This window comes from Agelaius tricolor, unplaced genomic scaffold (genome assembly GCF_023055355.1).
Source record: "Agelaius tricolor isolate 1412-34295 unplaced genomic scaffold, bAgeTri1.0.p SCAF_9, whole genome shotgun sequence".
Classification (NCBI taxonomy): Eukaryota; Metazoa; Chordata; class Aves; order Passeriformes; family Icteridae; genus Agelaius; species Agelaius tricolor.
The window spans coordinates 6,882,536-6,910,279 of NW_027269269.1; the positions used below are offsets into that span (position 1 = coordinate 6,882,536).

A 27,744-nucleotide genomic window follows, 5' to 3' on the forward strand; every position below is an offset into this window, starting at 1 on the left:
CATGTTTGGCTTGCATCCATTAAATTCATTTTGGTTCCTAGTATGCATTTGCTGTTAGTCTCTAACATGACTTCACATTGGTTTTCATACTGTCCATAATTATTTTATCCTTTTATCTGCTTCCTTTAATCTCTCTTTGAAGGACCACTTTGATTTCTTTGTACTTTGTATTCTAAAGATAAAAATTACTATAATTTTTTGCCTTTTTTTCCCCTCTGGAATATTGAATCTAAATACATTATAGTCAGTATTACATGCTTTGTGTCAGGACTCAGGACTCTTGGAAATTAGGGAGAAAAAACCTCAAAGTCTCATAAAGCAGACAAAACCTTGCCAGCTGTAGGGTTCTGACCCAAAGAATTCAGTATGTATTATATCTATTGCTCCCCTCTCCATTCCCTGTCCCTGTCTTAACTCATTCCATGGTTCAGATCCAGAAGATTCTCTTCTGCTGCTTGTGTGTTAGTGTGTAAGCATGCAGAAATGGGAAGAAAAGAGAAAGTGCAAATGTTGCTTGAATCTAACATTTTAGAGCCCTTCTTCAAAGACAAAGAAAGTCTGACACAAAGAACACCTTGTGAATTCCATCAGCTTTTGGGAAAATAACAGCCTGCACATCAATGACATCCTTTTTGAAATGTCTGTATCAAGAATTTTAGTGAAGACAAATTTGGGGATGCCTGTCTTTAAAAGGAATTAAGTGTTTGTAAGTTGGTATAAGAATCTGGTATTTACTGTTCTTTGCAGTTGTTGAAGCACTGCTGTTGTAATGATTGTTGGTTTTAGTGATTTGTGTTCTTTAAAAGTCGTGTATACAGTGAGGTTAAAGTTTAGAGACTGGGAATGGAAAAGTTCGTCCTTTTCTTGTCTCAGTAAAACAAAGGTGCGGGGAAGGAGAGACCTGAAGTTAGCATCCTTTTGGAGACACTATGTGGGCAGCAGGTAAAAGGAGCTGAATGACTGGAAAGATGCTTCTGGCAGAGAATTTCACATGAACAGGACCCTTCAGAAGTGGCTACTTGGTAGATTATTCACTGAAAGCTGTAAAGGGTCTGCTATGTGAATTTGATTAGTCCTCTTGGGAGAGCTCTGTATCCCTGCTTGGCCATGTGGGTATGGTGAGTTTTTCCTCTACAAAGGTCTGTGCAATTACAGGCTAATTAGCAATGCTCTGGATTTTTGAGATTTCACTGCAATATCTGTGCTTATGTGGTCAACCTCCAAACTTGTAAAGTCACCCAAGTTTTAAAGGAATTGTGGCATTGGAGAAGTTTGCTGTGATACATTCTTATTGATGTTAACTTTGTCTTTGCTTTCTGTATCTGCTGTGAATAAGGTTTTATGGCATGGTAAAACCTGGTCCCCCCAGTCTGGCTGTTTGTGTCTCAGTCAGCTGTGACCTTTTTATCACATGACATGTGTGGGGTGAATGCACACAGCCTTTTTCTCCCATTGGAATGAACCACCTTTTCTCCCCCAAAAAAATAAAAATAGGGACAAAAGCCCTTACATTGTGAAAAAGGAATACTTGAGGTACAGATTACACACAAATAACATATATCTGGCTGATTCTGGAAATAAGTCATGTTGTATTCTCTGAAAATATCAGTATTGTTATTGGAGCCAAAGTTGTGCTGGACACCCTGGTTTGCTTTGCAAAATGAGATTTGCCTTTGGTGTTACAGAAGAGAGAGGTCTGGCTTATCCAGGCATCTTTTTGGTCCATAACTTCTACCTTCATATGTCTTTCCTTGAAAAAATGTAATTAAGCTGTTGAAGTATACTTCAGTATCTACAGATTTTCCAGACTTTATTTGGGTTTCTGGGACAAGCTTTCCTTAGGTAAGGATGGCAGGTGGAAAGCAGTTTGGTAGAAAATAGCTTGAAATGGAGATTAATGAAGTTGTTTATAAGATTTGACAAAGGCTGTCCTAATACCATCTGATTAAGTAGTGGCCCCATTATGTGCTCTAATTTAATCAACTGATTTACCTAAACATATTTGGAATATAATTAGGAAGTTCACAGGACTTTTAATTATTTAAAAATTATTCTTAATATTTTAGAAAGCAAAATACTTACTTTTTGGTGAAGAATTTCTGCCTTTTTTTCCCCTCTCTGTGTTTGTATATATATCTATCCCCTATATCTATATAGGGGCCCCCTATCAAGCAGGGGCCCTATAAAGAACCTTCCATGAAGACAGGTTCTATAACTTTTTGGGGAACAGAGCTGAGAGTGTTTATTCTTCACACTCCCAATCTATAAAAGAAGTGGTCATGGGCTGTAGCTTTTTAGATGGTTTTCAGGAATACAGCATTATAATGATGGTGGTGTTTATTAATTCAGTATTATCTCTTTAACTCTTTCAGAAGCATTGTGTGTCTATCTGTGTGAAATAATACTTTATGTGAAAAAAGCAAGAATACAAACTTGGTTCTTTTGGAAAAAAAAGCTCTGCATTTAATTAATTGAATGTATTTTTAATACTTTTTTTCCTTTTTGAATGTGAAAAGAATACCTCACTAAGGTGAAACTGTCTACTTTGAATTATACTGAACACACAAAATGTAAAGAATCTGTTACTTAATCTTTAGGATTTTAAACACTTATTTCATGTGGATTAGGTATTTCTTTTGGCTTGTCTATACCATCTGTTTTAAAATATGTCTTAAAACCTGACACAGGCTTCAAGCCGTCAAGAAGATGAACAAGTGGTCCTTGTGAGAACAGATGGAAGTGGAAGGGCATGGCCTGTGATGGGAACAACAGAGCCACTGGAGCCAAAAGGAGGACGAAGAAAGCAGCAGATGGTAAGTTTTACAAATCTGAGTATTGAACTGCACCTCTTAACTGATTTTGTAGTTTTACTTTTAAAATGCCATAATTAATGAGTATCTTATCAGAATGTCAGTAGGTAGTTAAAATGTTCCTTTTGGAAGATGATTGTAATAAATACGTATTAGAGTACGTATTTATTAAGCATATATTCAGTTTATTTTCAGATTGCATTTCCCAAGGGATCACTTTAGGACTTACTTAAATGCATGTTCAGGGAAAAGTTATCACAGTCTCTTTAGTTTATATTACATAAAGTTATGTAAATAACAAAGATTAGCAGAGCTGAATATTTCCAAATTAAGAAAGATTTTGCTGAGGTACTCAGGTCTCAGGGGTTAATTTCACTTTAGTTCTAACAAAAAATATGGCTACTGATGACAATAATAATTATGACCTAATCTTTGTAACAAAGTGCTTTGGGGAACAATAAGAAACTTGGAAGCTGGAGCAGTGTTTTATTCTTACGATAATTGCTTCCAACAGTAAATATAGTAGCACTTTGATCTTTTTGAGATAAGAGGAGGTGACACTACCTCATAATTCTAGCAAGCATTCTTGATTAGTAGGACAGATCAGTTTGCAACACTGCTGTGGAGAAGTGAAAGACAGAAGAGGGTGAGGAATTTGTTGTCACCGTCCTGTTGTTTCCATTTTGGAAAATGCTGTCCTGCTTTATGTTAATGACCACTCCCTGTACTCCTTTGGAATTTAGTTTAATCCTATCCTAAGGGACATCTCTGTTCCCTTGTGCACTCTGTCTAAGATGGCAACATTTCCCAGAGGTACCATATTCACACGGCAAGTTTGCAGTACTGTCTGTGATTACTGTGTTTCAGTAATGTCTGTGACTTTACAAAAGCTTTAGAGTTGTCAATAATGAAAATTACTTTTTAGGATATTTCATTTTTATGAGCTAATTAACTGTTTCAGTGAAGTACTGTTCTATCTTTCCTGAGTGTTAATGTTGTAGCTCTGATATCTTAAAGATGTTAAGGATATAGTGACGTTGGGAAGAGGCGATATTTTTATTTAGACATCCTGACGCAATTGAAGAAAGGGAAAGATGTTTTTCTCCTTAGATAAAATGGAGCTGTTACCCCCAATGTTTCAGATCTGCATACCTTGATTCATGAGTCTTTAAACTTGTTGAAATTTTTAGGGTCTGAATTTGTAGCTGATCTTTTCTGATTAGGTTAATATTTATTTTTAATGTGTTTGCTTCCAGATGCCTACTCATGTAGATAAAGAGAGAGTAAGGTATTTTCAGGATGATGATAGTATGAACCTGAAGGATTTGGTCAAAAATGAGAAGATGAGAACAGCAGAGGATCAAAACTCACTGTTTATGCGTATGGCATCAAAGGTAAGGTGCTATGTGTATGACTTTTTAATTAAGCATGTTATTATTAGAAATATCAGGGAGGACGTGAGGCCTCAGTACAGGGAAGGCCTGAAGGAAGATGAGATTTTTTTATGGCTACAGAATTATGCAGGACTATCAAAAATAGGGGCCATTGTAAATTGTAGAATTACCAAGTACAAAGCGAGGATTTTTCTAACATTGTGAAACATCTGAACTGATTCTTAAGAGTCACTTTACAGAGTTGCTGGAGAGACGTACATATTTTAGTGATGTGAGTCACTTTTCCTATCTTAAATGATCTCTGAAAAGCATTATGGGTATAAAAGGAATTAAAATGTCTAGTTCAGACACAGGAGATTATTCCATGGAACTCTCAAATAAAAAGGAAGAGATCCCATCACAGGCATTGAGGCAGTGAATTCAGATGACAGACAGGGTTGATGAAGGCAAAATGTTGATAATGTTGAAGCTGAGTGAGGCCATGACTGTACATATACAAGAGGCTGTTGATGCCTGATTTGAGAGTTGTTGTGAGTCTGCAAACATCGTCTCAGTGCTGGTGTGATTAAAAGGACAGTCAGAATTTTGGATGTTATGAAAAGGGAGTATTTAGCATTTTAAAGCATGTAGTGAACACATCATGCCACCCATATCTTGAATGCTGCCCCAGCTGTTAAAGCATACCCTGTATTCAGGAGCACAGAGCAGTGGCCATTTGAAGAAAACCTAAGTAAACAAAATTTCTTCAGCTTGGGGGGAATGGGTGGATGGATAAGGGAAGGCAGCTTCTAGACTAGAACTATTAGCATTAAAGTTTAATAGAATACAACTGTTTTAGTTTCTCATATGGGATGTGGCCACAGAACACATAACATGAAGGAGTGGTTTGAGGTTTTTTTTCAGTGAAGAAGGTAATTGTAGAACTTGTGTTGTAGAGCATGAAGTGCAATGGAGGCCTTGATTGTGAGTTGAATAAAAAAAATATAGCAACTTAGTGAAATACAGTTTCACTGTTAAATATTGAATAGGGAGATCTAGATAGGTTTTGGCTCAGGATTTCCACAGTCAATGCTGAGAACTGCAAATGTGTAGCAGAAGAGTAAATTCTACCAGCTTTCCCCCATACATCTTCTCCATTGCTGGAGATTGATTTTGCAACATGAAATGGTCACACTAGGTGGGAACACAACTGTTTCATTCTAACAGCTTTTTCCCTTTTTTTTTTTTTTTGTTTAATTTTTGGTTTTGTTTTCTTGTTTTGTTTTTGTTTGGTTTTTTGAAGGATAGGATTTATTAATAATGTTACAAGAATGTATTGTGTTTCCTAGCCTATGCAAATACTTCATTGTAGTTTTGGAAGGCTCTGAATTCCTACTAACTTCAGTGAGCTTTGGATCAGATGCTAAGTAATGTTTCTTTTTTGTTACTAGGCAAAGATCTACTACATCACATTGTTTTATTAGAACAAGTTTCTTGACTGACCTTTTAAGATTCGGACATACTATTTATTTTCTGGCTAAGTGTATTGGAGCATATGCTCAAAGTAGATATCTTGTCAAAGCCATTACTGTTGCAATGTCCATATTTTAATTCATGGTACTGTAGTCTTTCCAGTCCTATGCAATGTCACATTTAGGTTTTGAAGGTATTTTTGTTCAGCTTTCTTAAAAAGAAGCATCTCAGATGCCAATTGTTCTTCTCCGTTAAGATCTGAAATGCTTTTGGTAGTTTCTGTGCAGGTGATTCCCAGATCCTGTCACCACAAAATGTGATGGTCTTCCCCAGATGATGTTTGTTTCTTGATCTGAGGTTAAGAAACTGGCTCCTAGGCCTCCATGAGGTTTCCATGTCTTTCCATGTCTGTAGAATGCATTCTTATTCGCAGCACAGGATCAGTGTTACCACTGAAGTGTTGTCAGCACTCTGAAAAATTTGGGTGTGATTTCAGATATTCTAGATGATTATTTATGTACTTTATAAGCCTGTACTACATGGAGTATCTGCATTATGATCTGGGGCTCAGTAAGTTAATCTTCAAAATTCTTGCATGTCTCCACAGTGGTTTCAGCAAGGTGTTTTATTCCAACAGGAAGTCTATCAAACAAACCTCTTTTGCCAGTTTTATTTTGATAACATAGTACACAAATTTGACACATACAAATTACTTTCTCTTTCTGCCTTCGTTTGAGGAATGAAAAAATTATCCACAAAAATTAATCTGTCATATTGCAGAGGAGTGGTGGGAGGAAACTGCTGCAAGTCTACAAATGATATCCTGCCTCAGATGGGAGAAGGGAGATTGTGTCCCTTAAATTCTGTTCAAAAATTTCATTCATCTAACCACTGTGAATTGCCTAGGGAGCTATTATTTCCTTCAGAGATTTTCCCAGGGCTTCTATCACTTTCCCAGACTATGCCCAAAAGAAACTTCCAGCCCCATGGCTGCTGAGGATGGAGGAAATAGGCGCTGCTCTCACAAATGGGAACAGAATGAGAAAGACAGTCCAGCGTGTTTTCGGGCTTTTACACAGCTGAGTGCTCTGCTCTAGATCAGTGTTACTTTCCTGATATTTAGTACTTTAACAGTATTTCAAATGAAATACAGGCTAGTTGTTATTGAAGATAATAACATAATTGCAGTTTTGTAGAGAGAGATGGGGATATTGAAATAGAAGGGTATAATTCATGAAAGGATTTATTTTCTTGAATGGGACTTGGAAGAAATATCAGTGCGTAGACCCAAAGTCTCTCTTCATGAAACCTCTGTCTAATCTCAGTGGCAGGTGAAAGTCTGTATGTTATCTCATGCCAGACTCCCACTCAGATTGACAGAATAAACATCTGCAGTGTTCAACCCATACTTGTACTTATTAAATCTTTTTCCCACCTCTCTTTTTTCAAGAGCTCAATGAGATGAGATTGAGGGATTTTGCTGTCTCCTTGCTATTTGTTTATCTGTTGAGTCTTTGTTTTAAATTTAGATTCTGACTTATCATTGCCCTCTTGTCCATTCTTATTTTTGTAGTCATGATTCTAAGACAACCCTGCTGTGCTTGAGACTTTTGCCTCCTGTTCCCCTTCAGCCTCTTTTGGAAGGTGGCTGATGTGGGTGTCACTTACCTCAGAAGTTTGAAATGCTGCCTTTCCCACAGCTGTCCCTTGCATGCTATTATGTCAAATTTATGAATATGAAAAAGGCCCAAATCTTTAATTTACAGTGGTGAAAAAAAAACCTTTTTAAAACCCAACACTAATCCTTTTGATATATGGAGAAAAAGCAGGCCTAGAGTTTGATTTGTTCATGTTTTGCTGTTATGTCTCAATGAAAAAACCACCCATTTAAATCACTATTTCTACTTTTTATTTTCTTCACCTCTGAAAGTAGTTTTGGTTCTCGCTGTTGTAGAAGCATGACTTGAGGATATAAAGAAGTCAATAAAACATTTGAAAACTTTTTTTCTTACATTTCTAGAGTACAAAATATGTGTGCAGTCTTAGATTGTCACTACTGATAGCTTTAAGTACCCTGTTTGTAGTTTCTTTAGCCTTTGACTGTTGTAAGTGGTTCAATTTTCCCAAATTCATGCTGTTAAGACTTATGTAATCCTTTCACTCATGTCAATAGATGCTTGTGGGTGTTTAGAGACTGATTCCTGGAACATAACCTCAAGAGAAATTACCTTGTATTTGTATGTATTAATTCTACTAAAGCATTTTTTTTCCTTTTTATATTTTACTTCAAGAAAGAGAGAACAATTAATTTTAGTTGTTCATCAGGACATTTTAATTTTGGCCAGAAACTAATTTTATTTTAAAATATGTGCAGTAATTCCTAAGAGGAATTCAGCAGTGAAAAATTAAATGCTTTATTAGTAATGCTGACCTTCCTTTATGGATTTAGCCAAGTGGTATTCTCGTATTACAGGTTTGCGAAAAGGAAATTTGTATGTTGCCTTTCTTTGCTTCTCTAAAAGTCTGTAAAATGGAAAATTACTTTCAGCCTAATCATTTTTGCTTGCTGTGCAAATCTACCTGTTCACATTTTTGCATTTTCATCATCATAAACCAAAATAATAGTCTTGAAAAAGCCTTAGAAGCTAAAGTGAAAAATGCAAAATGTTGCTGCTGCTGCTACTATTATGTAATGAACCTTTTTCTTCTTCTTCACATGGTGAAGCAATTTTAGCACAATATTTAATAGACATGATAAAGCCAGCAAAGCTCTGGTGCCCTGTTGCTTTTTACATTTACTTAAAGACCATGTGCATGGTTTATTGTAAAAAATTACTGCGATAACCCAAGAGAAATAACTTTCAACACCTTGTTCTGCTATATTTCAATTCAATTCACTGAACACCCTTCTGTGTATATTGTGTGGACACAAAATTAAAACTGTTTCTGCATGTGGAAACAGATCAACAGCAGTGACAGCTGCATTAGGGAAGAAAACCTGGGAAGATTAAGAACTGTGTAAATGTAGCCCATATTAAATTACTGCATAAGCATTTAGGATTCTGCCAGAATTATGTTAAAATTACAAGATATGTTGCAATTGAAGACTTGTGCAAGACAGTCTTTCCTAGACATAAAAATTATTACAGGAATAACTGTAAAGTGAAATGCTAATAAGAATTTTAAAAGTAGAATTCTATGACTGAAGGTATTTTTGTTTAGTTTACATTTTATGCCATGAACTTTATATAAAGTTTTATCCATCCTAATAATTACTTATAGGAAAATCTACAGTTTTCATTTCATATAGCAGAAACAAAAAGGAGCTTGGTCCCTAGCCATTGAGCAGTCCTCTGTCATCTGTTTTTTGCTTGACTTCTGCTGCTCAAAGGTAATCCTGAGCTACCTTGCTCACCAGCATGGTGGGTAGTCTTTTCTTGTCAGTGACACAGGCCTTAAAAGAGCTCTGTGCACTGATATCTTAAAATCCTTTGATATTATGTGATTAAAATATTCTTTAATTCAGTGTGGTGATAAGTTTTGAAAAGGCCTATTCACTGAATTATATGATGAATTAAACCTACAAATTTAAATGTCTGTGTTCACAGGGAGACTGGAATTGTAATAAGGTTTTACATGATAAAATTCTGCCTTTGTTTGTCTTAAGCAAATACTATTTGAGATCAGAAAAACTTTTCTGAGGTGAATTTGTTGTTCAGAATAGGTGCTAAATGCTGAATAAATTTAAATATGATGAGATGTATTCTTATGTCACTCAGGTTTGTATTCTAAAATAATAGATTATTATTCTTTGCAGCTTCCTGAAATACATTATGATACAACCTTCCACAAATATTAGCTCTGTCATTTAAAGACGTCAGTGTTGCCATGACAATTTAAACCCAAACTGATACATTTTATACAATCTATAGACTTTTTTTTTGGACGAATTTTTCAAGCAGATGCACTTTTATTAGCTTATATGGAAGTAACTCCAGCTATGATTGCGTTAGCAAGGAAACAGGAAAAGCAGAAGTTCAATAGTTGGATACAAATTGGAGCAAGAAAATAAGCAGAAAAGAAACAGTACAAAAAAGCTGAAAATAACCCACACTGGAACCATGCAGGTATCTTTTGTTCCTCTGCTAATTGTGTTTAATAGAATTTCCCATTTCATCCACAAATTTCAAAGGAAATTTGAAGTGGGGGAAAAAAGTACTGAGGTATTATACAAGTATAATCTCGATCATTGGGAGTTCTGTCTCTTAAGGTTTCCTTTCAGTATCACAGTGATACTGAATTCTTTAGCAGGGCTTTTTATTTGAAGGGGCCACCCAAAAAGCAAGTAGTAACAGCAGAGGGAGCAATAAGAGACACAATGAGCAGCACACTTGAGATGGAGTGTGTAGGAAGCCAGCAGTGTATAAGACTCCAGGGGTTTTACTGTGGAATAAGAAGAAAATAATTGGTTTAAAATCAAGCTATGAGATATGGTTCCAGAGGCCTGAGCACAGGTTGGCAGAAAAATTAGGCTGACCCTGTAGTATACCTTGCACAGATTTGCAAGAGGTACTTCAGGAAGTAGCCCCATGCCATGGTGCCTGATGGCTTCACTAACGTAGCAAATGAAAAAAGGCTTCAATTATTTAGTAAACAGAATGTTATATAATGAAATAATTCATGTAATTTATTCATATTATTCATGGTAATTATCATGATAAGGATTTAATCAGAAAATACAACACTGTAATTTTTCCCTCTCTCAAATCATTCTAATTTATGCATAGTCAGATGCTGATTTCTTTCTAAACTCCTCTGCTGAATGGTTAGAGATCTCACCCCTTTTCTTGGGTTTTAGCCACATTTGCACTGTATTTGAGCTGTCCAAATGAAAGCCCAGAGGGCTCCTGTGAGAAGTTTGGATGCCTTCCCTGACTGCTGTTTAAATGTTTGTGTATTACAGGCCTCTCTCGGCCAGGGCAAGCACGGTTGTGATTCTTCTCTGTTCGTTAAATTAAAACTGCATCCTGATTTGTAAAAATCAGATGGATGGTAGCAATGACATAGTTGCACAATTATGCTATGAGATGTGGGAGGCCATGTCATTTTGCCTGGTGCTAAGAGTCCTAATGCTGCCTTTGTGTCCTCTGGTTAATCAGTGCTTGCCAAAAGAGAAGGGAAGGCTGGAAAAAAAGAGGATGTATATGAAGGAAGAATGTGGGAGATAAGCCCAGAATAAAGAAAAGTGAAGTAGGAAAAAGAAGACTGGGGATTGTAGAGCTGATCTGTTTTATGAACATATCACATATCAGTTTAGCACAGCTCTGGACTTTGGTCAGTGTCTAGTAGAAACAAGGACTTCAGGTGTATTGCCCTTACAGATACCTGAATTTCCTTTGTTAGCTTTAGGTAATTCAATGATGTGTTGTAGGACATCCCACCTTTAAACTAATAGATCAGAATGACTTCCTGCATCTTTCTGATCTCTGTGCAGCACCTGAGCAGCAAGGGCGATACCGAACAATATCAATCGTGGCAAGAGAACTAAATGCACAACATCCAAAATGCATTGGCTTTCATGGTTGGCAGGTGTGATGCTGCACCTATGATTCAGAACAGCAGCTTTCCAGCAACTCTAATACATCAGCATAGTTCCTTCTTTGGATGTGTACTAGCTCTGTCTTTTGTATGGAAGAATATATGTATGAAAGAAATTGTTTTTTAAATGATTACTTGCTTTCCTTCTGGCATTTTAGAGAGTGATTTCTTCCTGTTCTTTCAATTCCCTTTTAACTTCTTTTTGAGAGATTTAGTTATAGCCAAGTAATACAATTGGCAGAACTCACTGGGCACCTTGTACAAATAGAGGTATAAATATTTTAAAAGAGGAATGGAGCACCTCTCCCATGAAGACAGGCTGAGAGAAGTTGGGGTTGTTTAGCCTGGAGAAGGCTCCAAGGAGACCTTATAACACTTCCAGTACCTAAAGGGGGACTAGAAATCACACAGGCAGATACAACAGGGGTTAATGGCCCCAAACAGAAAGAGGGTAGATTTAGTTTATTTATCTGGGAGAAATTCCTTGCTTTGAGGGAAATCAGGTTCCTGGGACAGGTTCCCCAGAGAAGTTGTGGATGCCCCATCCCTGGAGCGTCCAAGACCAGGCTGGATGGGGCCCTGAGCAGCTTGGCTTAGAGGAAGGTCTCTTCAAAGTCTCTTTCAAACTAAACTTGAATGGTTGTATGGTTCTATGGTCTGTTGGTCATGACTGTACCAGAACAAACAAAATCTGGATTTTAGACAGCGCCTACTTTATAAAAGTTTGCTACTTTGTATGCAAGAATTTTGCTTTGCATCCCAGATATCGTGTTGTATACAGCAATTTATCCATCTTGAAGACACACATCTTCTATCTGGGCTGTTTAATAAGATGAATATTTATTCTATCACAAGGGATTCTGTGGAGTATTTTGGAAAGTACTATTATTTAAAAGAGGTTGTGGAGGTTGTGTGTAACAAACCAGGAATTTCCATGGCTACTTCTAAGTGCAAGCAGAGCAGAGTAGTAATGGTATTCTCTGCTCCATGTGATACTCCTGATAGCCAAAATGTGATTTCCACTCTTCCTTTCCTTTCTAGTCTGCCAAATGTGATGTTTCCTGAGTATTTCCAGTCTTTCATCTTTAAATCAAAATTCATGACAGAATTTTGATTTAAATAAAAATCCCAAACTTAATGTTTAGTAGTAACAAAATGCTGCTATTCTCCAAGCAGTGCTTCGGCTGCAGGTCTAACTTTACCTTATTAATGCTTTTATGACAGAAGAACAGAGACTGGATTTTAGACACCCAAACCACTACCTATTTTTTCTAAATCTCAGAAATCTCCTTTTTCTGTTAAGTGTAGAATTACAGCAAGACAGAAGAAGAATGGAGTTAAACTCTTGAACTGTTGATTTTAGTCTGCAGTGGCTTCCAGTAGGAAATGCACATAAGCAGTTAAGTGTATTATAGCTGAATAAAGTAATATTAAGGAGGCTCCTTCTCAATTGTTTGATAAGAAGAGTACTGAACATAATTAAAACAAGGTTTTGGTCTGTGTTAGAGGACTGCAGTATTTGGGAAAAGCAAGAGCTTTTGTCTTTTTTGGGGAAAGTTAAAAGTTACTTATGTACTCTGTCCTTTTTTTTTTTAATGTCAGATTATCTACAGAAGCTATGTCTGGGATATTTGGAAGTATTTCTTTAATTTGGAGACTGTACCTCAGTTATGAAGGCATGCCTTCCAAATGCCTTCAGGACATTAGTTCTTTTCTAGGGCTACCCTAGTCAGTATCCTAAAATATATTAAGATTTGTTGTGGCATGCAACAGGTGCACTCAGAAGGACTTAGTATTGAAGGCAAAGACTGTTTTCTTCCCAAAATGGCTTAGTCCTGTTCCCTTGGTAAGAATAAGTGTTGGAATATTTTCACAGAATGTGAATATGAAGTGCAGAGTCATGATCTAGTTATTTCACAAAAGATGATTTAATGGTAGTTGTAAAAGGAGAGGAAGAGGAGACAGGAGAGGATAAAATATATTATAAAAATGATATATTAAATTGTGCATCTATTTAAAGATAGCCAAAGTTATGTCAAGATAATATTGAAATACCTAGGCCCTTAATTTGAAATGGAATATAGTAATATACTCTTCTCACTGCTGTCACGTATCTATATTTTAATATCTGTGTAGGACTGCTCTCAGGAGAGGTACCTGATGATTCCATCTGCAGCAGATGCCATAAGAAAAGAAGAAATGCTACTGCTTATGTACTTTATGCTTTTTTCAAGGAAGCAAGCTCTTTTTCAAAGAGCTAAGTATTTTTTCTTGCTACTTTATAAATAAGTGCAATTTTTCTGCATATCTTTTCAGCTCATGGAGAAAACAGACAGAGAGTACTACACTCTGGATGATATGTTTGTTTCCAAAGCAGCCAAGAGAGCACGCAGTGGGGAAGAGGAGGAAGTACAAAGAAGAAAAGCAATCCGTGAGCACCAGCAACTCGCTGCATGCATGGAGAAGTGCCCCTACTGCTTTGATAGCAGTGAACTTTCTAAACATCTTATTATTGCAATTGGCACCAAGGTAAGAAAATAGCAATTTAACACAAGCATAGAAATAAAAGAGAAATGATGTTAGAGTGTTTAAAATTAGGAATGAAATTGCTTCTATGGAAGGATTTATTGTTCTGCATCTTACTTTCCTTGCTCTTTCAATTGATTCCACAACTTCATCAAGGGTGAGGAGGAAAAAGATATAAATCTGTCTGAATTTTAAAGCTAATCTTTGATGTCAGGACTTCACATTTGTAGAAGACAAGAGTAATAATGAAAGATCTCAGTGCAGAGATTAGACTGTCGGTGGATTTGTGGATGATTAAATCACACTTCACTGGAGGAAATTTGAACTGGTGAAGAACTGTGTCTTGATATCAAGAAAACTAGGCGGTGAATTCAATTTTTAAGCTTAGAATCCTTTGAAATACACAGAAGTTTGGTTTGGAAACCTTTCTGGTTCTGTTAATGCTTTTAAGAGTTGCATAAATATTTGGATTTATAACATCTGAAATACTTCAATATAGCCTTTTTTGTAGTTTTTTTTACTACAGTTTTCATTTATCAGTGATGTTTTCATTTGATCTGAAGCTCTTTATAGGTAAAGAGCTGCACAGCTGGTACAGGTACATAGAGTTAGACAGCTGAGAGGTACACAGCTGATACAGTGCTGTGTTTTGGATTTAGGATGAGTGTAATGTTAATAAGACACTGATGTTTTTAGTTGTTGATAAGTAGTGCTCAGGGACTCTTCTGCTTCTCGTACTGCCCTGCCAGTGGGAAGGTGGGGAGGGCGCAAGGAGTTGAGAGGGGACATGGCCAGGACAGCTGACCCTAACTGACCTTAGGGATATTCCAGACCATATGACATCGTGCTCAGTGGATAAACTCAGGGGAAAGTTGGCCAGGGGCCAGTGCTTGGGAAGTGGCTGGGCAGCAGTTGGTGGGTGGTGAGCAATTGCAATGTGCATCACTTGGTTTGTACGTTGTTGTTATTATCATCATCGTTATTTAATTTCCTGTCCTTTTAAACTCTCTTTATCTCAACCCACAAATTCTACTTTTTTTCTTGATTCTCTCCCCCTATCCCACTGGGAGCAGGGAGTGAGTGAACAACTGTGTGATGTCTAGCTGCCTGCCAGGTTAAACCATGATACAGAGTATGCATTATATATCTATATATATATTTACATATTGTTAAAAATGCATAAAGCCATATATCTATATTAAAAATACCAGAGTGCACAAAACAGTGTGATTTCATAGCAGCTATGATACCAGTTGATTTATAAGGGTGATAATACTGCCTTGCTGGTGGAACTGCTCTCAGGATACTGGTTTGTTTGATTTGCTGGTAGATAATGGGCCCTTTTAAAAAAAGTACTAAAATTGCTAATACCTTTCTGTAGTTAGTAGCTAATGTCTTCTGCTGTTTTGAATTTAGCAAATGATGAATTTCTTAGTCTCAGCAATGGGAAGGTTTTTAATGCTGGAAAACTGGGCACATGAGTTTTTGTTTGCTTTTCTTAGGTATACTTGTCTCTACCAAGCAGCCAGTCCCTTACTGAAGGTCACTGCCTGATAGCCCCTCTACAGCACCATACTGCAGCCACTCTTTTGGATGAAGACATCTGGGAAGAAATCCAGGTCTGCTCAGAAACTGTCTCCTGTTCTAACCCTTTTGTAAAATAATTTTGTTGTGGATAATAACATCCTTGTCATAAGTACATATTTTCATAATTTGCAGTCTGGCAGCTCTGTTCTGATTCCACTAAGGGGCAGAACCTTCTGACATTGTGGATGAAAATTAGTGGTCAAATATTTACAGGAAAGAGAGGCAGGGTAAATATTGAAGCAAATTTTCCATTTATGAGCACTAGGAGAAGTTTCCTGGAATGCTGCAGAATGTGCATCCTTGGAGATCTTTGAAACCATGTCAGAGGAATGTCTATTGGAAATGAAGAAGGTACAGCTGATCTCTTACAGAAAATAGAATAACTGGCTTCATAGGATTTTCTTGGGAGTGCCAAGGAAAAGCAAAGAATTGTCAGAGGAGGCAGATCACTTAAAATTAAAAACAAATATGTTGTTTACATATCTTCAGTTTTTAATCTGTTTTTGGGTGGATATTAATTAAGAGAGAAATACCTTAGTCTTAAAATCAATTCAAATTTGAACAAATCTGTTCAAATCCAACTTTCTGTCTTTTTTGAAAAGAATTATTAAAATGAAGCACCAAGCATGATGGGTTGTGCTTTCCAAGTCTCTTATGAAGACATTTTGAGTTCTGTTTTCTTTGGAGATGGTAAATTAAGGGAGGGATGTAACAAGCTTCTGCCTAAGAGATTGACTATGTTTGTCAATCCCCTATTCTGGCATCTGGATTATTACAAGGGGAAAACAATTTGCCACCTCTTATATTGAAATATTGGAGAGTATATCAGACGAGAGAAAGGTTTCATTGTTGTAGTTGCGAGATTTAGAGACTTAAAACCAGCATAATTTATAAGTTTGTAATAATTTAAATAATGTTGGTCTTGCCTCAAGTCTGGCAGATGAATTCTCTGACTTTTCAAATTTGCCCCCACATTGATTCTCATGTCTGATGTTGTTTCATATAGTAAATTATGCTTCCTTCCAGCCAGAAAGAAACGGAGTTCTCTTGCCTATGACAGAAATGCCTAAGAAAGTTGGATAAGAAACAAATAAGTGCAACAAGTAGGATCAGGAGGAAAAAAAGTGATAAATATGTTTATCCTCGATCTTCTGTTTACCCCAAGCTCGTAACTAAACAATTATGATTTTTTAAATTGTATGAGAAAGAAAATAGGATAATGGAAAGATAAGCAAATGCAGTCCCTGTATTCAACACTAGTGTTTTACTTGTTAGAAAAGGCATCTAGTTGATAAAACCATTATCCTTTGATCCTGTGAATATATTCATAGAGAGAATAGATATATTCTGAGATATTTCTTTGCAGCAAAGTATTTTGGAAAGTGATGGATACATGATTATTTTTTTTCCCCCCAACATAGATGTAATACAGAAGAAGGAGTCTGGAAAACGTCAGCAAAAGTAAAAGCAGGCAGTCAATGGCTTAAGTAACTTTCTGATGCAAGAGACATATTTTTTATTACTGTTGAAGGGAAAAAATTAAATATTCACAAAAGGTTATGTGAAGTATGTGTTTTAGCTAACTATTTCTGCTGGGTTTTTTTTTAGGATATATTGGAGTAAAGCAAAGAGTTCCTTTATGCTGTATGCCTTCAAGCTCTTGAATTTAATGTATTGTATAGTTTAGACACCGATGTGCTCACTTGCCAAAGCAAATATGCATGGAATATTTTTAATATGAAAAGATACAAATCTTTACACATTCTGTGTTGACTGAACTGTTGCATGTATTAATGTTGTGTGCACCCAAGCATAAGCCAATCCTTCTTTTTTCCCCTTATGAATGGTTCTCTCCTTTCCAGTGCTAATTATTCTTGATGCTTTGGCCTGCTCAGAATTTGGAGGAAAAGTCCACTGTATTTAAAAATAAGAAAATCCAGCTGGGGAAAGTTAGCTGACATCTGCTGATATTCGAGGCTTTTTGGTGGATTTTGCATTTCAGTTAACACTGCAGGGTAGCAGCAGTAAGTCATAATCTTTCTCAGCCTTTGGTGTCTCACCACATTGCTTGCTTCAGTGTGTTTCTGAAGTAGAGTTCTGGTGGCTGGAGTGACAAGGAGAAGACAAAAAGTTGTTAATCCAGAGTAGCCTGTCACTCTGTGCTGTAGAGGCCCATATCAGTCATGGCACACTGGGCAGTGTCTTCCGGCTGTAATTCATCAGTTGCTTTAGGGGAATGATGGCAGCATTTTCCTGTCACAGCCTGGAGAAGCTCATTAGTGAGGAAAAATTCAGGGCACAAGGACCTGCTTTGAAGAGCTTAAATGCCGAGTTTAGATATATATTTGGCCATGTTTCTTAGACTTTTAGTTTGATTTATACTGAACAAAATGGCAAAAGGATGAAGAGTTTAATTTCTAGTCCTGTTGCATTAAAAACCTGGTAATGATTTGTTTTCCTTCTTTTTTACCTCAGTACTTTATTTTTACAGTAAATTATGATGTTGCTGATGTGTATTTGTTTATGTATTTTTGATTCATCACTCTCCATTTACATTAAGATAAGGAATCTTAAACCTTTGAATGGGATTTGCCTTTTAATGGTGCTGTTTCTACTTCTGAGCATTGTTAATTGGGAAAAAATACCAGTGCAAAAAGGACTACCTATGAATTATGTGAGTCTTAGGGCTATGATACCTTGATCTGTGAGGCTCCTACAGTTTCAGTGATTTCTTGGCTTACACTTAGAAATGGTATAAAAGCACTCGTTAGACAAAAATCTTCATTTTTAAAAAGCATTTTTCAAGATCTTGAGAAACTTTCAGAAACACTCACTCTCTCAGAAAGTTAGATCTTTTTTGCACTTGAAAATGAGTTTGAATGACTCTTAGAAATCATCCCTTTTTCTTGATAATGTGTTCAGCATCTGAACATTGTAAGCTATAGAATGATGCTTTTGCATATCTTGGATGCAAGTGCCAACTGTCAAGAGCGAGGGAGCAGCCAGAGCCAGCTGCTCTGCAGGAACCAAGTCAGGGGCTCAAGGTAATGGGCAAGGCATGTGGGGGAGGTCATCTCATGACAGGACACACTCCCATGGTACCAGGCCAGGCGTGTTCCTGTGCTAGTAGGCAAGGTCATCCATAGCCCTGTGATGGCCACGCAGGTTAACAGTGAGGACTTAGGTCTGAGACGAAGTTAGGGCCAAGAACTGCCAGGTACCTGGCTGGGCACAGACATTCCTGAAACAGCTCAGAAGATCCCAGAGAGACAGCCTGGACTTAATTGCAGCTCCTGAATGATAGGGGGCCAGGTCCACAGTTCTCACCACTCTTTAATACCCCATCCCTTTCTGCTAGACCTGATCCAGTTCACAACTGAAGTGTATCAGAGCTTCCCACCTACATAGGCAGCCAGAGCCCCAGCAGGTAGGGCCCAGCCCCTGCAGGGCCTCTTGGCTGTGTGCAGTACCCTGACACTGGAGCTATCAGAATTGTTACCTGAAATACACTTTGAGTAGGTGCAGCACCTCCTCCCTCTGACAGGGAACTGGTAAATGTAGCTTGAGGCCACATGTACTGAGTATTACATTTGGTTTGCTTCCAAACAATGAAGATGGTGGATTTATTTTTTGAGGCAATTATTAGTGTTTTACTTAAAGATCAAGCATGATGAAAAATGAAAATACTTTCATTTTTTAATTTATTTGTTGAACTGTATAATTGGAAGGAGTAGTAAAAGGGTAATTGTAACTATAGTCAGTAAAAGCCAGGTCATTACCTTCTTAGGAATTGCAAGCTTGGGACTTGTTAAAGCCATGTTGTTTTATGGAGCACTACAGTTAAGAAGTTCAACATAGTTTCAATTTCAGCTGTAAAAATATGTGGTATATATTAAAACTAAGTTTATTGTGCTAATTATATTGTGCGTTTCAAAATAGTTTCCTAGACTTCCTATGTTTTTATCATAGGCAATACAGTTAATCTTAAATTAGTAAATAATAAAGAATAAATAATTTTCCTGATTGCTACTGTTTTCCATTTTATTGTTAGTTTATTACAAATATAATAAGCTAGTGAAATAGTACATTATATCTGAAAGTTCTGCAAAGTCAGTGTAAATAACACATTTTTTTTCCTTTAAACAGATGTTCCGAAATGCATTGGTGAAAATGTTTGAAGCTAAAGACTTGGACTGTGTGTTCCTAGAAACAAACATGAGTATGAAGAAGAGGTATCATATGGTATATGAATGCATTCCTCTTCCGAAAGAAGTAGGAGATATGGCTCCAATCTACTTCAAGGTACATAAAAATGTTTTTTTATGAAGTAATTTGAATGAATATATCATAATTCATCTATTTCTGGGAAAAAAAATTATATTCAAGTGCTTTTTTTGAAAATATATATTCTTAGATCCTTCTTCTGGTCCATTCTTTGCTAATATTCCTTGATCTTAAAATAAGCAGTGTGAAATAATACAGTTTTTCAAGTAGTCAGTGGAAGAGCTGTTTTTCACTGAACATTTGTCCCAAGTCTGACTGCACTGAAAATTCTAGAGGAAGATAAGAGAATTGTAGCCTCTTGAAGTGCTTTAAGGATTGCAGTACTTCTTACTTGAGTCTTGTACTATAAACTTAAAACACAATATTTGTGCCTTGGCAAGCATTAAATGAGAAAATAATGTTACCTATTTTAAGAAATACCAATGTAGATATTGTTTCCTCCCCATTTTATTTCAGTAAGCCCAATGTGTCTTAGGCCTCTGATGAATGTTCTACAGCAGGATAGATATTTCTTCTACAGCTTTTTTGGTCTCTTTACCCTGACCTTTTAAGAAAAGGTTCATTGAGGCTTCTGCCTGGAGCTGAGTCCTTTCAGCTTTCAGCCACTGACTCATTATTTGCCTTTTATAAGTAAATTATTTTTATTTGATTTTTGAAATACTATTTATGCTTTCTGGAAATAATGTGATTAAGTTTTGATGAAGTGAGGCAGGAGTATGGTGAACAACAACACACTAACTTTTGCCACATTTGAAATCCTCCACCTGTCAGATCTGACTGCTCTGCTTTAGGTGCTGTTAAAACTTGTGTTTTCTTTGAACACTCAAGGAAAGAGAAAGAACAAGATTTAATGCAATGTCATTTATTTTGGAAGTATCTACCATTAAAATTGCAAATGAATTTCATTTGTGTTGCAAATGAAATTTAAAGGTACCTACCCTACAATATACCCAATTCCATGCTATGGGGAATACAGAATCAGCTTTGAGTTTTTAAGGGCAATAATCCTTCTAAGCTGAATTCTTCTCTTGGTGTTTAAAATAGAAAAAAGGCTAATTTAGTGTAATGAATTCATAATAGGTTTTGTATGGGGTGAGTAAAAAGAGAATGTGACCTTTTATTTGAAACTTGTGTCAAACAAAACTTAAATTAAAATAAAAAAGAAACAGAGGATCTGAATTGGGTGGGTCTGAAATACTATATGATGTCTTTATAAAGTAGCTTGTGGAAATGAGACAGGTTACCAAAAATAAAGTTACTTTGTTAATAAGTTATTGTTGCTTGCACTGCTATGATGTATTTCACTACAGTTAGTTCTTTATTTGCTGTATGAAGGAATGTTTTCACCTTTAGATAAAATAATTTTGCAGAAAGCTATAATGGAGTCTGATGAAGAGTGGTCCATGAACAAGAAGTTAATTGATCTCTCTTCAAAAGACATTCGGAAATCTGTAAGTAATGAAGTGTTTTGTGTCCTGAATTTATCATCAAATTCTTCTAACATTTTTCCATTATTAACTGTTTCAAAGAGAGAAGAAAGGGAACACAATTAGATTAGTGCATTAGAGGATGGCATAGGTATGAGGAGAATTACTAGTCTGCACTCTTAACTGACATTAGGGAAAAGATTCCTATTTATTTCAACAATTGGTGGACTAAGCTGCCAGCATTAGTTGAGAACAAAGCTGACACTTTGAGGACATGTACTGGCATAATTTTCTTGATTAACTTTAAGAATTAAGGTAGATCAAAGATTTGCAAATTACTTTCCTGGAACAAATATGATTTGTCCTTTTCATTAACCTAGAACAGCTGTTTGTGTTGCTAAGTTTATGAAATGAAAATATAAATAGCATTATGAATCTTTTTTTTTGTACAACAAGGGAACAGTACCCTCTCTGTCTCCTGGATACTGAGATGAACCATCTTTATATAAACAAATCTTAAAGGAGTAATGCTGGATTGGTTAGGTTCAAAGATTGTTCTGTCATTTTAATATTGAGCTGGAAGATGTGTGTTATATAGCCATACATTTCTGTGACTATTATATATTTATTGAAGGTAGGCCAGTTTTCAGAATAAGTCAGGACAGTTCTTTACAGTAATACAATGTAGCTGAACATAAATTTTTACACAGTTGTGTGATTTTAACATTATTGTTGGGTAAGAATGTCTGTAGGCTTCAGGAAGATCGGACAGTGTGGCTTAGAGACTGACCTGAGGTTTGGGAATTTGGGGAGTTGTATTAGGAGATGGTGGTCCACCTGACTAGAAGAAGGTCAGACTTGGCTAAGATATCACCTAGTGGGTGGATTGTGCATAGAAATTGTGAGAAATAAGACAAAGCTGACCTTTTCTTTAAGGTATCACCTGCCAACCTATTTTTCCTTATTTAATGATTTTTTTTAAGTCCATTTAAAGTGTTAAATGTTTCTTGCTATGCTACATTGCTCCTCTGTATAAAGTCTTAATTATTTTTAGAGTCACTATTTCAAGCAATAGATTGAACACTCCTGAAAGTTGTATGGTTATTTGGACTGTAGCAGAGGAAATGCTTATGAATTGGAGGCTTTGTAAATCTTACCAGTATACAGAAATGTCCTCAGCAATTAAAGAAGTGAGAAATAACTTGTTGCAGTAAAACAGCAGAAATTATTTGCAGTACTGTAGCAACAAATGGATCCACTTCTGTTAGACTGGAGGGTCTTTGTTGTGGCAGATATCTAGCATCTCTCCTCCTGACAGAATTATTGTCTGATTTGGCAAGCTAAGGATAATATCTGTCCATTCACATAGAGGGGGTTTCTGATTGTCCAAAAAGGTGTTTCTCCTTCCCCTGAATTTAATCTATTGTCCAAAAAGGTGTTTCTCCTTCCCCTGAGTCAGTTTTTTTACTGGGTAAATATTTCCTGTTACCATAGGAATGTTGACCAAAGTCAACATCTTTAATAAATACAGCTTGCTAGTTATCTTAAAATTTCTGTTAAACTTATGTAATTCATAGATGTGGAGTCAGGGAGTCATTTGCCCACTGTGAACACTGCTGCCTGGTGTCCCCATCTCTTACCTGCTATTCCAGCTGTGGCCTCTGGAGGTTCTACCACGCAGTCATCCTCTCTTCAGTGTCTTTTTGTCCAGTTGCTGTAAATTGTTCTTTTCCCTCACCTGTTTGCTTTACTGTTTCTCTGTTGCAATTTTATCCTACACGTAGTTGGTTTGAGAGGTAGTTTAAAATAAAATGTGATACTATAAAACTGCAAAACTAAGTTCAAGTTCATTCTTCTGTGGGGAGGTTGACTAAATGCCAGCAATGTTTGTTAAACATCTGAAAATGTGGTTTTGCTTGTGTAGGTTCCTAAAGGGTTGCCGTACTTTTCTGTGGACTTTGGCCTTCAGGGAGGATTTGCTCATGTGATTGAAGATCAACACAATTTCCCTCATTACTTTGGAAAGGTATTGTTATGTAAAAGATTAATTTACCAATTATAGTCTGTTTTGGAAAATTTAAGTCATTAAACCATGATGCTGCCGGAGCAGTTACTTTGGTGTTCCCTATCTGAGTTTATTATTTGTCTTTTCTTGATGAGTCATTGTAACTTGTCTGGTTTAATGAAGTAGTTGATTTTTTCACTAGCTGATACTGAGATTGTGATTATAAACTGGTGTTTCTTTTAATTTGATCTGAACTGCTGATATTTGAAATTATGGATATATAATCTTATACATGGAAGATACTTACATCTACTTGAGAATTTTCATGGCCATAGTATTGATACATAGGTGCACTGGCACCTGCTTGTATAAATTACTGTGCATATACATACAGACAACTACTAAAATCCTTGTGTGGTTAATTGCTACTCTTGGTATGTATAGTGTAAAATGTATATACAGGGAGAGCTGTAATAAACTCTTCCTGTCTTTACGATGTCACAGAAAACATTTTTTTTAAAGAGTTGGTGTTGCAAAAACATGGGAGAAATTGGGGGAGAAATATAACACTAGAAACAGCAAAGTGAGCAGCTTTCTTTCTCTGAACTTACCTTAATCACAAATGCACTAATGCATTAACAGGCTTGCAATGTTAGGATATTTAAGCAGTACATCAATGTGCTGTGCTTACAAGAATTTTGCTGAGGCAACCATCTAAGAACTGCAGTTCTATATTTAAATGGGTATATTTTTCAGAATTTCAAGTTTTAATTAGCACTTGAAGAAAATGGACAATCTCATAATTTGAAAATACATATTTCTACATTCTGTGATAAGATAGTGTTAAGTAGAATGGTAATTTTGCATTTATCATTATCTATCTTACTTTTACTTGCAAAGGAAATTATTGGTGGCATGCTGGACTTGGAACCACGGCTCTGGAGAAAAGGAATCAGACAGAACTTTGAGGAGCAGCGGAAGAAGGTGTTGCAGTTTGCACAGTGGTGGAAACCATATGACTTCACCAAAAAGAAAGAATGAGAACAGCCTGGAGTCAAGGACTACATAAGCCATGAATTACACTAAAGGATACTTCAAATGTTAGGAATAACACCAATGTGTTATGTGTGGCTAATATATTTTAAAATATAGGATACTGGTTAATTCCTGACAGTCTGTTTCTGTTTTGGACATTGGGTTACATGTACCTGCAAGCCTGAAAAACCAGATTTGTCCAGTGAGTTTAGTTTTTCCTTTTTCAGCTGAGCCAGAAGGATAATATCCATTTGGCCATTTGAGTTCTTAAAAATGTAACTTTTGCTTTTGGAGTTTTTATAATCTTTGAGACAACTGATATTTTTTATATTCTATTAAGCCAGTGCTTAATTATCATGGTGAACTTTTGTCAAAAATGGTGTACATTTTAAGAACATTTTGGTTAATACAAATACATTGTTACAGAAGGAAATTGTCCAGAAAATAGTCTTCTGATTTTGTGTCCTTGTGGTCTTTAAATTGAGGTTATTGCAGTAACACAAACATTCACAAAGAATGTGATTGATAAACCTGCTGTTGCCCCCCCGCACAAGAATGAATGCAATTTTTTGTACTTTCTTTCAATATGAAGTAGTGTTTTTGAAGCTGTCATGGTTTGACACTGGCACAATGCCAGTGCCCCCATGAAGATACCTTCTCCCTGGTTTCTGCTGTGAGATGTGACCAGGAATAAGCAAAGCAGGCTCCTACTTAGGGAAAAAAGAAAACAAAACTTTATTAACTACACTACAACTACAAAGAAAAAGGAACACACATACACAGGGAAAATGAAAACTTCACAAATGCATTTCCTCCTCCCCCCACCAAATTTCCAGCTCAATACATTTGTTCCTCAAATCACCAACTCTCAGTCCTGCACCACCCTTCAAACAATCAATCCTCAGTTCATCAAGAGGAGAGGAGTCCTTCTTGTGCCATGGGCTTCCCCTGGAAACACAGCTGAAGCCTCGTGTGTTTCCGTGTCACTCGTGGCACCGCCCGGAGTACATCTGCCGTCGTGACTTCTTCCTTTTCATGTCCAGTGCTCTCACCACTGAACACGGACCAGAACTGCTTCTAGGGTTGTCTTTTAAGGATGCTCTGTCCCGATCCAAAAAAGGCACAATCTCTCCTTTGGGACACCTGTCCCCCCCATATTTTTTTCACCCCCTGGGGCCGAGGGGCATCAACACTGAACCCTCTTGGCTCTGAGGCCATTGCCTCCCCCTAGAATGCAGTCTCTGTATCACAAGGAACATGGGTCTGTCCATGGCTATACAAAAAGAGTCCAGCAAAAGCTACTCCATCATCTCTTCCCACTAGGATTCTTCTCTATTCTTCTACTATCTCTCGCTTGCCCAGACCTCTCTCACACTGGCCCATTTTCTTCCTCATCTTCCACTCTATCTTCTAGGAAAGGTCAATGTTCTGTAAAGTTCTCATTTTCCAAAAAGGGGTTAAAAGCTCCTACAAGTGGCCGGCTGAACCCCCCCTTCTTCTCCGTCCCAGCCGTGCTGCCGGCACAGGCCCATGTTTATCAAGCTTCAAGGTTACAGTCTCAGGCAGCGGCTCTTTCTCTCTCTCTCTCTCTCTGTCTCTCAGGGGGGGCACCCGATGGCTCCCGGTGTCTCTCTCTCTCTCTCTCTCTTCCACCCTTCCACCCTGGGGCTCAGGCCTACCTCTCTCGGCCACATGGCTTTCCCCTCCCCCTGCCCAGCCAGCAGCTGGGCCAGGGCAGAGACCCGAACTCTTTCCCGCCGGAAACCCAAGAGAGCCCTCCCAGGGGAGAGATCTGCTTTTAACCCCGTGTTCTCAGAGGCGTGTCCATGTCCCAATGGCCAGGTTAAATGCCAATATTAAAGTCTGAATATCCATTGGCCAAAAACACAGCATCCCAAAAAACACATTTCCTGTCAAACCACCACAGAAGCACAAAGGATAATGAGACAGTCCATAATTGATGGCAAATGACAGCTTTAATAGTTACAGTTACTTTTGGTAATAGTGAAAGAAGAATCTCAAGTGAAAATGCTCTCTGATAGCCAGCAAAGAAGGAAATCATCACAGGGATCTCCCCAGGTGACTCTTCTCCCCTGGGTGTCCCCTCTCATGCCACAGGTGGTTTTTGGTAATACTTTGCCCTAATAGTTTTCATCACGACCAGCTCAAAATCCCTGCTTGTGATGCTGTTAGAGGTGGTTGAAGCACGCTGTGACCAGAGGCAAGAGTTGCATGTTAATTGATTGTTAAGCATGGATGTCACTAGGAAATGCCTGCATGCTGCTTCAAGGACCACTTCCACCATTTATTTTTTTTTAGATTTTGTTTTTTTCTTTTGTGTGAAAGATGTGAAATGAGGGTAGGGAAGTATGAGGTGGGGAAAGGATGATTCTTGCATCAGTGTCCACCACTTCCTATGGAAACCCTAACATAGCAGGCTTGGACTTTGCAGGTAGGGAGTTGGGAGAACAAGGAGAACAGGAGACAAAGACAGAAGGACATGGATAGAAACATTACAGCAGCAGAAGGGAGGGGATGCAGACTTGTGAACAGGAGGCTGCAGTGCTCCAGGGAAAGGCTGCAAACAGTGGAAGGTGGAAGGCCCTTGGCATAGGAGAGGTTAAGGCTTTGTGTAAGTGTCTCAATGTGCTTCCTGTTCTTTTCCTTCTGAACTATTGCTCTGTACATCTCTGTTAACTATTGTGAACTGCTCAGATTAAGAAATGGATACTAAATATTACAGGGTTGAATAAGTTTTTATTTATAGTCCCTTGCTGGTCTTTGGCAGCTTTGCTGAAGATCTGGTGCTTTCCCTGTTCTTGCCCCACTGCCACATTTTGGCAAGTAAGTCTGGTAGAGATAGGAATCTGTTGTGTTGTGAATTTTCTGTAGGATCTTTGTCAATTGATGCCACTGCAAGAGAAGTAACTTAAAAGTAAGCTTTGATGATGACTGTAGTGATCTAATGTCTGATTTACACTGTTCACCAGCAAGCTGTGGATAAAGGGAAAGTTCTTCTGTTTTCCTTAGACTATTGGGAAGATTGCTTAGCAAATAGGATATGAAATAGTAGCTGCTATAGTTGCTCAGAATGTAACAATGCTGAACCAAATTTAGCTAAAGCACAGTCTTTGGTGGTATAAAGCATGACTAAAAATTGCTTTCTCTGAAAGCATATGTAGCCTCCAGTCTCATCTGCCTCCTGGGATGCTAGCTGGAAGCTGCAGAGGTGACTGTCTTTTAAGGCTGTGGAAAAGTCTTTATCCAATGCTGTACTGGAAATGGAATTCTTCTTACATCACTTCTCTCAGAATTTGTGTTCCTCAAGGGAAGTGCTGTGTTTCACAAAGAATATCCAACTTGTGTGTAAAAAAGTCCTCTGACTCATGGTCCATGCATATTTTATTATTCTGCTTTCAGCAAAACTACAAAACTACTGGTATTGTTTGGAAAGGACTCTGAAGTATGGGATAAGAGTAACTCAAGCTAGTGATACAGGAAAATGTTTCTTACCCTTTTAGATGTTTTCAAAATGGGAGACTGTGTTTACCACATACACTGAGAAGAGTATCCTGTCATAATTGGTCACAGACCAGAAAAGTGTATTTTCAGGTTAAGCTGTTCCT

General features: G+C 37.3%; 1 protein-coding gene across 2 annotated transcripts in view; it reads left to right on the top strand.

Annotated features, from left to right (window-relative positions):
- Nucleotides 1–24,551, top strand: part of CWF19L2 (CWF19 like cell cycle control factor 2) — a 60,197-nt gene extending 35,646 nt beyond the window's left edge. For both annotated transcript variants that reach the window (XM_071434158.1, XM_071434157.1), the window contains exons 11-18: nt 2,688–2,813; nt 4,067–4,204; nt 13,571–13,783; nt 15,283–15,399; nt 19,514–19,669; nt 21,022–21,102; nt 23,003–23,104; nt 23,984–24,551. In XM_071434158.1, coding sequence (XP_071290259.1) covers nt 2,688–2,813; nt 4,067–4,204; nt 13,571–13,783; nt 15,283–15,399; nt 19,514–19,669; nt 21,022–21,102; nt 23,003–23,104; nt 23,984–24,124 — 1,074 coding nt within the window. In that variant the 3' untranslated portion in view covers nt 24,125–24,551. The remainder of the gene's footprint in view (nt 1–2,687; nt 2,814–4,066; nt 4,205–13,570; nt 13,784–15,282; nt 15,400–19,513; nt 19,670–21,021; nt 21,103–23,002; nt 23,105–23,983) is intronic.
- Nucleotides 24,552–27,744: the final 3,193 nt, after the last annotated feature.